The following is an 11,397-nucleotide window of genomic DNA, read 5'->3' on the forward strand; positions in this document are numbered from 1 at the left end:
TTTTTTTTTTTTTTTTTTTTTTTTTTTTTTTTTTTTTTTTTTTTTTTTTTTTCTGATACAGGGTATCATTCTGTCGTGCAGGCCGTAATGTAGTTTCTCAACCATGGCTCACTGCAGCTTCCACTTTCCAGACTCAGATGATTCTTCCAACTCAGCCTCCCGAGTAGCTGCAATTACTGGCACATGCCACCATGGCCAGCTAATATTTGTATCTCTTGTAGAGACAGGGTCTCCCTGTGTTTCCTAAGCTTGTCTTCAGCTCCTGGGCTCAAGTACTGTGCCCACCTTGGTCTCCCAAAGAGCTAGGATTACAGGCATGAGCCATCCACCCATCCTGGAGGGTTTATTTTTGAGGGAAATTGCATCATAGAGGCCCAGGGCATAGGCTCTGGACTCAGAATGTTGAACTTAGCATTTTAAACTTCCCTTCCTTGGCAAGATATTGAACTTCCCTATGCATTTGTTCCTCTGTCTGTGAAATAATTTTACTAATAGTATGTACCTACACAGTTTTGAGCATTAAGTGAGAGAAAATGTGGAAAATGCATGGAACATAGCCTGGCAAATGGTAAGCAAATAATGATTGATATTACTATAATTAATACAAATGTTTAAGGTTAGAAAAATAATCAAGGATGATTATCTGCAGATTATCTAGCTAAGTTTACATTTTGTTAGAATCCTCAATTAGTGCGTCTAGTCATTCGTTTAGCAAACATATATGGATGACATTGCTCTAAGTGCCAGAGGTTCAGTCAGAACATATCATGGTCCTTTCCCCTTTGGTCTCACATTCAAGAGGGGAAGACAAACACGAAGGCTGGTGATGTGGTTTGTCTCTGTTTCCCTACCCAAATCTCACCTTGAATTGTAATCATCCTCATGTGTTATGGGAGGTATTTGATGGGATGTAATTGAATCATAGGTGCTATTTTTTTCCACACTGTTCTCCTGATAATTAATGTCTCATGAGTTCTGATGGTTTTATAAAAGGGAATTCCCCTGCTCATACCCTCTTGCCTGCATCCATGTAAGACGTGTCCTTGCTCCTCTTTTGCCTTTTGTCATGATTCTGAGGCCTCCCCAGCCATGTGGAACTGTGAGTCTATTAAACCTCTTTTTTGTTTTACATAATTACCCAGCCTTGAATATGTCTTTATTAGTAGTGTGAGAAATGACTAATGCAGTAAATTTATACCAAGTAATGGAGTGCTGCTGTAAAGATCTCCAAAAATGTGGAAGTAACGTTGGAACTGAGTAAAATGCAGAGGTTGGAACAGTTTTTAGGGCTCAGAAAAAGATGAAAATGTAAGAAAGTCTGGAACTTTCTAGAGACTTGTTGAATGGCTTTGACCAAATGCTGCTCATCTCAGATGAAGATAGGAACTTGTTGGGAACTAGAATAAAAGTGACTCTTGCTGTGTTTTAGTGAAGAGATGGTGGCATCTTGCCCCTGCCCTAGAGATCTTTGGAACTTTGAACTTGAGAGAGATGATTCAAGGCATCTGGCGAAGAAATTTCGAAGCAGCAAAGCATTCAAGAAGTGACTTGGGTGCTGTTAAAAGCATTCAGTTTTATGTATTTGCAAAGATATGGTTTGGAATTGGAACTTATGTTTAAAAGGGAAGCAAAGCATAAAAGTTTGAAACATTTGCAGCCAGATGATGTGATAGGAAAGCAAAATCCATTTTCCAAGGAGAAATTCAAGCCAGCTGCAGAAATTTGCAGAAGTAGTGAGGAGCCAAATGTTAATCTCCAAGACATTAATCTCCAAGACAATGGAGAACATGTCTTCAGAGTATGTCAGAGAACTTCCAGGCAGCCCATGCTATCACAGGACTGGAGACCTAAGAGGAAAAAAATGTTTTCATGGGGCAAGCCCAGGGCCCTTCTGCTGTATGCAGTCTAAAGACTTAGTGCCCTTCTTCCTGGGCCACTGCAGCCATGGCTAAAAGGAGTCAAGAAATAGCTTGGTCTGTGACTTCAAAGGGTGCAAGCCCCAAGACTTGGAGCTTCCATGTGGTGTGGGGCCTGTGGGGGCACAGAAGTGAAGAATTGAGGTTTGGGAACCTCTGCCTAGATTTCAGAGGATGTATGGAAATGCCTGGATGTCCAGGCTGAAGTTTGCTACAGGGGTGGGACCCTCATGAAGAACTTCAAGTAGGGCAATGCAGAAGGGAAATGTGGGGTGTGAGCTCCCACACAGAGTCCTCACTGGGGCACTGCCTAGTGGAGCTGTGAGAAAAGGGCCACCATTCTCCAGATCCCAAAATGGTAGATCCACCAATGGTTTGCACCATACACCTGGAATAGTCACAGGCACTCAATGCCAGCCCATAAAAGCAGCTAGGAGGGATGCTGTACACTGCAAAGCCACAATGGTGGAGCTGCTCAAGGCCGTGGGACCCCAACTCTTGTATCAGCATGACCAGGATATGAGACACGGAGTTAAAGATCATTTTGAAGCTTTAAGGTTTGGCTGCCCTACTGGATATTGGACTTGCATGGGGACTGGAGCCCCTTCCTTTGACCAATTTCTCCCATTTGGAATGTGTGTATTTACTCAACACCTGTATCCCCATTGTATCTAGGAAGTAACTAACTTGTTTTTGATTTTACAGGCTCATAGGTGGAAGGGACTTGCCTTGTCTTAGAAGAGACTCTGGACTTGAACTTCTGGGTTAATGCTGGAATGAGTGAAGACTTTGAGGAACAGTTAGAAGGCAGGATTGGTTTTGAAATGTGAGCACATGAGATTTAGGAGAGGCCAGGGGCAGAATGACAGAGTTTGGCTCTGTGTCCCCACCAAAACCTCACCTTAAATTGTAATAATCCCCAGGTGTCATGGGAGGCACCTGGTGGGAGGTAATTGAATCACAGAGGCGGGTTTTTCCCATGTTGTTCTCATAATAGTGAAAAAGTCTCATGAGATCTGATGGCTTTATAAAGGGGAGTTCCCCTGCACATGCCTTTTTGTCTGCTGCCATGGAAGATGTGTCCTTGCTCCTCCTTTGCCTTCCACCATGATTGTGAGGCCTCCCAAGACATGTGGAACTAAGAGTCCATTAAACCTCTTTTTTTCTTTATAAAGTACCCAGTCTTGGGTATGTCTTTATTAGCAGCATGAGAACAGACTAATACACCTGGTATGTAATATGTAACTGGAATATTCAGAATGTTCAAATGTAGCAAGTGATGAGAACAATAAAAATTCATTGGCAAAGTAGGAGACAAAATATTGCAGGACTCATGAACTATAGACAGAGGAGCCAGGGAAGGCCAGAACACATCTCTGTCTTTGCAATCACATCTTCAATTGCTTATCCCAGAAACAAACTCAATATGGCCAATTTATTTTATAAATCTATTTTATGAAAAGTGGGCTAATAGCAAAATGCACACAGTATGTTATGTTTATCAAATTCTTTACCAAAATTCTCTTGAGTTGTTACCTTAATATTTTTGGAGATTAAAGACCCAGAGTTAGAAAAACATCCACCTTTTGACATGTGGGCTACCAGTTTTATTTCCTGTGCTCTAGGTGAAGAGTTAAATGTGTTTGGGTTTGACTAGAACTCACTGTGTAGGAGGACATCATTTTGTATTTTTATTTTTATTTTTTATTTTTTGATGGAGTCTCGTACTGTCACCCCACTGGAGTGCAGTGGTGCCATCTCCGCCTCCCAGGTTCATGTGATTCTCCTGCCTCAGCCTCCCAAGTAGCTAGGATTACAGGCACACACCACCACACCTGTCTAATTTTTTGTATTTTTACTAGAGACGGGGTTTCACTATGTTCACCAGACTGGTCTCGAACTCCCGACGACGTAATCTGCCCACCTCAGCCTCCCAAAGTGCTGGGATTATAGGTGTGACCCACTATGCCCAACCTCTCATGGTGTTTTATCTTTACTTTGCTAATAACTTAATCAGATGGCAGCACAAACTTGTGCTCCTTGCCACTGGGAGGATTTGTAGCATGGAAGAAAGCAGAAATTGCCTGTGTATTACTTATCTTCCAATCATTTACTTTTAAATGATTCATTTTTTTTCTCTATTAACTAAAGTATTTCACATGAGGGTTTCTCCCCCAGCCAGAGCCATGAACTACTGAGTTGAAGCATGTCAAAGTGACATCCCGGAAACGGAAGCCATGACTAGACCATGTATCTGGGAATGTAGAGCCATGAGCCTTGAGTCTCATGTCTTGGAAAGGTAAACATTGAGCCACTGGATCCCAAGGCCCCACTGTTTCCTCAAAAATGAAGATGTCAAAAACTGGAAACAAATCAATATCCAATTCAGGAGCATAAAATAACAATTTGTGCTACGCACATGCACTGAAATGTTATTCAGTCATAAAAGGGAAAAATTACTAATATATGCAATAACATGGATGAAAAAATGTTTCAATTATGAGCGAAAGAAGCCATAGAGGAAGGAACACATACCCTGTGATTCCAATTATGTAAAGTTCTAGATTAGGAAAAACTAACATATAGTGATAGAAATTCAGTCACTACTTATCTGAGGAGGAAGTGGAAGGAGATTGAGAACAATGGGCATGACAAAACTTTCTGGGGTGACAAAATCGGTTTGCCTGTTCACTGGGATGTTATTATACTAGAATATTCATGTTTCTTTAACAAAGAAATTGTATTCTTGAAGGGGGTACATTTTCTTTGACATAAATTATGCAAAAATAACATTAAAATTTTGAAGCAAAAATGGTCAGTGGTTGTAATAATAAATTTTTTTTTCTTGATTTCTGGCTGGACACACTCCACAAATCTGTAAAAATTTTGGTAAGAGGAAGTGGTTTTTATAGTGCCTGAGTTGTAATTACCAACCACCCAAGTTGGATGGGGAACTGTATACAGAGTGGATATAATTTAGAGGAACCAAATTATTGACTTAAATATGTACTTGAAAATATAATTACAAAGGTAAAATCATCTCAAAATAAATGAATGTAGCAATTTTATTATAAGTAGTATTTTAAATGTGCATAATGTTATAAAATCTTGTCAGTGTGAAGTCTGTGCTACAATATCATTTTAAATGACAGAGTAGGTACTATACAAATCTCTGACATAGAAGACAGAAGATTCCTGTGCTTGGGTTTTGGCCATTCCATTTCCAAGCCTTAGAAGTTCATGGACCCTTTCAGTTTATCCAACTCTTCTTAGTTATGTTTTTGGACTATCAGCGCATTTTGTGTAATATAACTTACAGCACTCATCAACTATTACATGTTATTCTATTTTTTCTTTGTCTAAAAACCTCTCTCTTTCTGCCCAGCTTTTCAGTGTGGACTTTGGCATCTAATAGCCCTAGGGTCAACTTCTATTTGTGAGGTGTGGATCTTAGACAAGTTATTTAACATCTCCCATCCTCTGTGTTCTCGTATATAGGAGGGGCCTCATAATCATTCTTACCTTCTAAGATGCAATGCCAGGTGTAGAGAGCATGCCATTATACCGCTCATGTATAGTAGTCATAAGCTATAGCCCAGAAGCAAGGTGATGTTAAAATGCACTTTGCGGTAAAGTGCTTCTAAATTTTTTATGCTTCATTTTAATATGTTAAATAAACAGTAATTTCATTTTATGAATAGGAACAAAGAGAAAAAACTGACTCCAATTCTTGGTAAGCACAAGTTGGAGAATTGGGTGAGAAGCCAGAGTCCACTTCAATACTTGTTCGATGTGATGTGCTTCTTTCCAACTGGGCACTACACTGGAAAATCTGGATTATACAAGCAGACAAAATGGCTTGTTTGTGTCATTGGGAAATAAATGACATTTGTGTCAGTGGGAAATAAATTCCAAGGGACAGACTGGGTGAAGACTACGATAATTTATGAGTTCCAGTTTGCAACTCTTTACATAAACCTGGGATTCTAGGATATAGAAATCCTTTATGCAAGGGGAGCAGAAGTATGATTCTCCAGAACCACTCAATAAAATTGCTTCTAAGAAAAAGCCACTGAATTTCAGAACTGCCTGAAGTATATCTTTCACTCTACTTTATTATTGTATTCTGAACATGGCACCTCTGTGACTTTTGTTTCCATATCCTTTGAGGTTCTTCTAGAAAGCAAAGCTTGATGCTGCCTTCTGGGCTTGAGGATGTGGACATAGCTGGGTTGTCCTGCACTGCCTGAGGAGCTGCAAGAGACAAGGAACATCATGAACAGTGGCATCCCTCTTTGTTATTATAGTCTCACCTCTGGATGAAGCTACAGAAGAGGAAATATATTCCTAGAGGACAATCCTAATCTAATCATTAACACAGTTGAGTGTGTTTGCTGCTAATGGAGCACATTTCAAGCCAGAGATTTCTAGGTATGCATTACAGGGAGTATCTACTTTCATATTGGAGGATAAGTATTTCTACAAGCATTTTAGATAAAAACATAGAGAGAAGGCTTTTCAAGGCCATGCATGATAAGGCACTCAGGAAACAGTCAATCCGTAATATAAAACTGTTAAAATATGATTTGTTTTCAAAAGATTCAAACCCTAGGATAAAATTTAATGGAAGCAAGTCTTAATTAGCATTAATTAATTTTTACAAGATGTGTTTATCCTTTTATTTATTTACCTAATAGACATAGTGGTAAACACAGGGAATATTTTTTTAATGATCCTTTTTCCCGTCCTTCAGCATCTCCTCCTACAATGTATACGTATGGGAGGACAAGAATATTGATTACATGAACTAGAACAAATATAAAATAGAATGATGAATGCTAAAATCATGGTGTGCTCCAGATGGATTCATAGCACTAAACATTGCTTGCACAAATGTACGAGGAAATGTTTTCACAGAGTTTATGTGAGAAAATCTTTGAGGCTTTTACTTCATCACAAGATCAACACAATCTGACAATGTGATGCACTTGTTAAAGAAATTAATGTGATCTTCATTTCAAGATAGAACTGAGTGTTCTAGATATCCAGAGGCTCTTTTAGAAACTATTAAGGCAAAATAATAATATTTAATTTTGCAAACAAATTTGAAAAACTGCTATGCAATCGGATAAACAAAGGCAGCATGAAGTGTGTGGACATGGAGAAGAACTAATTAGAATGATTATGTTGGAGAAAACTATAAAATAATAATTTAGTAGAAGAAATGTTTGGTTTCTTTGTAAAGATTTGTGAAAGCAATAGAAAAAAACTGAAGAAAAGCATTTGAGTTATTTTTGAGAATACAGTATTTGGTTATTTAGTGAATATCCCATGCTGTGAAACATTTAGGAAAACATTCATCAGGTAATCATCCTTAATAAATTCAGTAGAGTAGTATCTGAACTTGACAAAAATGTGCATTTCTAGCCTCTAAATTGCTTTCAAATGTAAGTTTCTTTTATTTTAAGGGGGTCACGTAAGGAATAAGAGTTCTTTAATAAAACAATAGAAGTAAGAATGGAGAGAAATTTTCAAATTTGAGAGAAGAATGCATAAAACTTGGCCGTGGCTTGAATATTAGAGGTGCACGAGAGGAAAGGGGCCAAGATGAGTTTCAGGTTCCTGGTTTGAACAACTGGTGATGTTGGCATCAAAAACCAAGTTACACAAAACTGGAAGAGAAGCAGGGTGGGGAAGAATGGCATGTTCAGCTCTGAAATTGTTTAGATAAAGGTGTCTTTGGGAGATGTTGGGGAATATTTCAGTAGGCTTAAATAATGTAGTTTGATACTTATTTGAGTAATCAGAATTTGAGATACAAATTCAGAATTTGTTAGTATAAATATGAGTAGGAAAGCTTTGGAAACAGCTTCTGCAAAAACAGAATGGATTAAAAAAGAAAATTATATGATAAATCTGTGGGAATTCTCCATAGCCCCTTCAAGCACGGCTCATTCTACTGAATTAATGTTAAGGAAGATGGGGTTCAAGAACGCTCTTCATTTAAAAACAACATTACCTGGGAAGAAAGAAAGTACTCCTTGGGAGTCTTGTGTACTAAGCTAATTTCCAGGTATCGGACCTATAAAAAGATGAAGAACATTGAAACAGCCACTTATCATCTCTGGAAAACTTTACAGCAATGCGTAAGCCACTCCTCACTACAAATTCCTCCCACAACCCTGACTAAATGACAGTAAATGATGTTCAAGGGCACCAAAGCTCCGATCCTCACCATGTTGTAGGTCCAAGGGATTATAAGAATGGACAAGCTCATTTCCTGAGCACTGTATCAGGCCTCAGGAGGGCTGCAGGTGGTGGAAGTCCAGGCCTCCCAGTATGATCTGCAGCCTGGTAACAGGCAAGTGGATGATCTCACTCAAAAGAAAATGCAAAGGGGCAACGGGAGGAAAGGGTCCGGTTGAAATCTTCACTTTTCTGTAATCATTGAATGTATTCCCTGAATGTATCATCATCACTTAAATATACTTTATACTTCTCAGAGGGCAAAATTTTGAAAAGAATTTATAAAAAGTACTTGAATACAGACCCTAAAGCTCATGTCAAACAACTACATAAGTGCCTAGGGACACGCTGGACACAAAATAATATATCAATCAATAAATATTGTGCCTTGCCAGGAACACTGGAACATATAGTATGAAGCTTTTTAGATAGTTCTCATGACCTTTAGGAAATTAGCTACCACGTACTTAGAACAGAAAATGAACTTTAATCAGAAGAGGGCCACTGAGGCTGAAGGAAAAGAATCAAAGGAGAGTCAAGGGACATGCAATAGGGACCCTGCTACAGAAATATGACCGAAAGGCAGAGATAAGAAGATATCCTGCAGATTAATATGACTAGTAAAGAAATCAAATGTTAGGCATGAGGACAGGCCCTAGGTGAACTTGAGTGTGAGTCACTGACCCTTACCTGCTGAAAGTCCCAGTGTCCCTGCCAGGTACCAGTCTTCTTCACAAATGTATGTAATGAAAATTTGGGATGCCTGTGCCCCTTTGCGAATAACAGAGTCAATCACAGCTCGGGCCTTATCCATAACTGTAGGATTTTCACGTTTTATTTTCTCCATCTCTTCCTGGTTCAGCACCCTTGTCTGTAATAATTCATCCAGTAAACCATTTATTGTACCTTCACCCGTGGAATGGATAAACAGCTTTCTCTTCTCCTTCAGGACCTTGTCTGTTTGGAGCACAAAGATTTCTCACTTCATGAAAACAGCCTCATATTCCTCTCACGTAATCAACAGAAAGTGACCTCATTTAGATTTCATCAGTGAAATGTCCCCCTCCTCACAGTTGGGTAATCCATCTTCTTACTGTATCGCTGTCCTACTTGTTTCCCTCAATAGTCTCCATACATGTGCATGGAGTGGCCTGAAGACTGAGTTTACCATTTCCACATTAGTCCTGGAAAGTGAAGATCATCCTCTTATGTCCCTTGTTTATTTAACTCTGAATAATAAAGTAATGAAGCAGAAATAGCCCATTTCATTTAGGAACCACTGCTGCTAGTGCTCCTTCTGTGCCAATTCTGTACCCTCTGTCAGACTTTCAACATGTAAGTAAGAGTTTAATTTAGATTGCAAAATGACAGCAGGCTGCCCCTAAAGCCTCAGTTCCTTTCTGGGCTTGCCTTTCCTTTCTAAAGGCTGCAAGAATCTTCTAGTTCTTTCTCTCCTCCCTCTCCTCCCTCTCCCGTCTTTTCCTCACTTCTGCTCACCTAAACTTCCACAGATACTAATTATGGCTTCCAGAAGAGCCAGCACCTTCCAAAACTCTTCCCAGCGACCTGCTCTTGGAACAGTAAAAGACTCACCGGCCATGGCTCTTCTCTCCTGCCCTTCTTGTGTGGGCTGAAACTGAAAGTATGCTTCGCCTTCCTTTTTGGCAGGGTGTGTGCACATACTGGAAAACACCCACTGCACATGCATATGCATATCTTTATTTTTCTTCCCAGAGAAAGAATCAGAATTGTAGCCTGCATCAGAGAGTGTATCAATGGGATTTTTTTTTCATCAGCCCCTGGATAGATCAGGGTAGGAGGAGAATGGGGCTTAGAGATTAAGACAGGATTGAGAAAGTATGTGTACAGTTAAATTCACACAGTGAAGAGTTTCCCGTTCATTCGAAAACTTGACGGAAAAAAATTAACACAACCTTTGCAGAATATGAACCACTGTTCCCTTGACCGCATCTCACAGCTTTGGGGAAAGCTTGTGGAAAATATATGTTCCGGTGAAGCAATTTTGCTTTAAGAAATGTAAACATTTTTCACCAAAATTAAAGTCTTTCTTATTTAATGTTCTTCCTTTCCTGATGGCTTTTTGTTTTGTTTTGTTTTCTCATACATGGTGTCACTCTGTTGCCCAGACTCGAGTGCGGTGGCATGCCCATGGCTCACTGCAGCCTCTACCTCCCTAGGCTAAGATGATTCTCCCACTTCAGTTTCCTGGGTAGTTAAAAACTACAGGCAAGCGCCATTGGGGCTGGTTAATTTTTGTATTTTTTGTTGAGATGGACTCTCCGTATGTTTCCTTGGCTGATTTTGAATTCCAGTACTCAAGCGATCCGCCCATCTTGGCCTTCCAAAGAGCAGGGATTACAGGCATGAGCCATGAGCCACTCACTCATCTTGGATGTCTTTCTTTTGAAGGACATTGCATCATAGAGGCCCAAAGCATAGACTCTGAACTCAGAATGTCGAACCTAAATGTTAAACTCACCTTCCTGGGGAAGATATGGAAATTCTTTATACATTGGTTCCTCTGTCTGTAAAATAATATTGCTAATAGTACATATACATATCTACACAGTTTTGAGCAGCATTGAGATAAAATGTGAAAAAAATGAATGGAACATTGCCAGGCAAATGGTAAGCAGATAATGAGGGATATTACTATAATTAATACAAATATTTCAGTTTAGAAAAATAATCAAGGATGATTATTTGCAGATTATCTAGCTAAGTTTATCTTTTGTTAGAATCCTCACGCAGTGCCTCCAGTCATTCATTTAGCAAATATATGTGGACAACATGGTTCTCGGTGTCAGGGGTTCAGTCAAAACATACTATGATCCTTTCCCCCTTGCTCTCACATTCAAGAGGGAAAGATAAACATGAAGCCTGGTATGTAATATGTAACTGGAATATTTAGAATGATAAAATATGCCAAGCAATGAGAAGAATAAGAAATTAATTGGAGAAGTGGGAGATGAAGTATTGCAGGACTCATGAAAATTGTACACAGAGGTAGCCAGGGAAGGCCAGAAGAGGTCTCTGCCTTTGTCAGTACATGCTCAATTGATTATCCCAGAAATAAACTCAATGTGGCTAATTTATTTCATGAATAAACTTGATGGAAGATGGACTAATAGCAAAATGCACACGGTACATTTCATTCATCATTTTTTTTACCGAAAATTTTCTTGGGCTGTTATGTTATTATCTTTGGAGAATA

The 11,397-nt window shown here is 39.2% G+C and overlaps 1 protein-coding gene across 1 annotated transcript in view; it reads right to left on the reverse strand.

Annotated features, from left to right (window-relative positions):
* CASP1 (caspase 1, apoptosis-related cysteine peptidase) overlaps positions 1-9,781 on the reverse strand; it is a 19,989-nt gene extending 10,208 nt beyond the window's left edge. Inside the window, exon 1 of the mRNA XM_011972826.1 lies at positions 9,756-9,781. Coding sequence (XP_011828216.1) covers positions 9,756-9,762 — 7 coding nt within the window. The 5' untranslated portion in view covers positions 9,763-9,781. The remainder of the gene's footprint in view (positions 1-9,755) is intronic.
* Positions 9,782-11,397: the final 1,616 nt, after the last annotated feature.

Source organism: Mandrillus leucophaeus, unplaced genomic scaffold (genome assembly GCF_000951045.1).
Source record: "Mandrillus leucophaeus isolate KB7577 unplaced genomic scaffold, Mleu.le_1.0 Scaffold1304, whole genome shotgun sequence".
In the NCBI taxonomy this organism is placed as follows: domain Eukaryota; kingdom Metazoa; phylum Chordata; class Mammalia; order Primates; family Cercopithecidae; genus Mandrillus; species Mandrillus leucophaeus.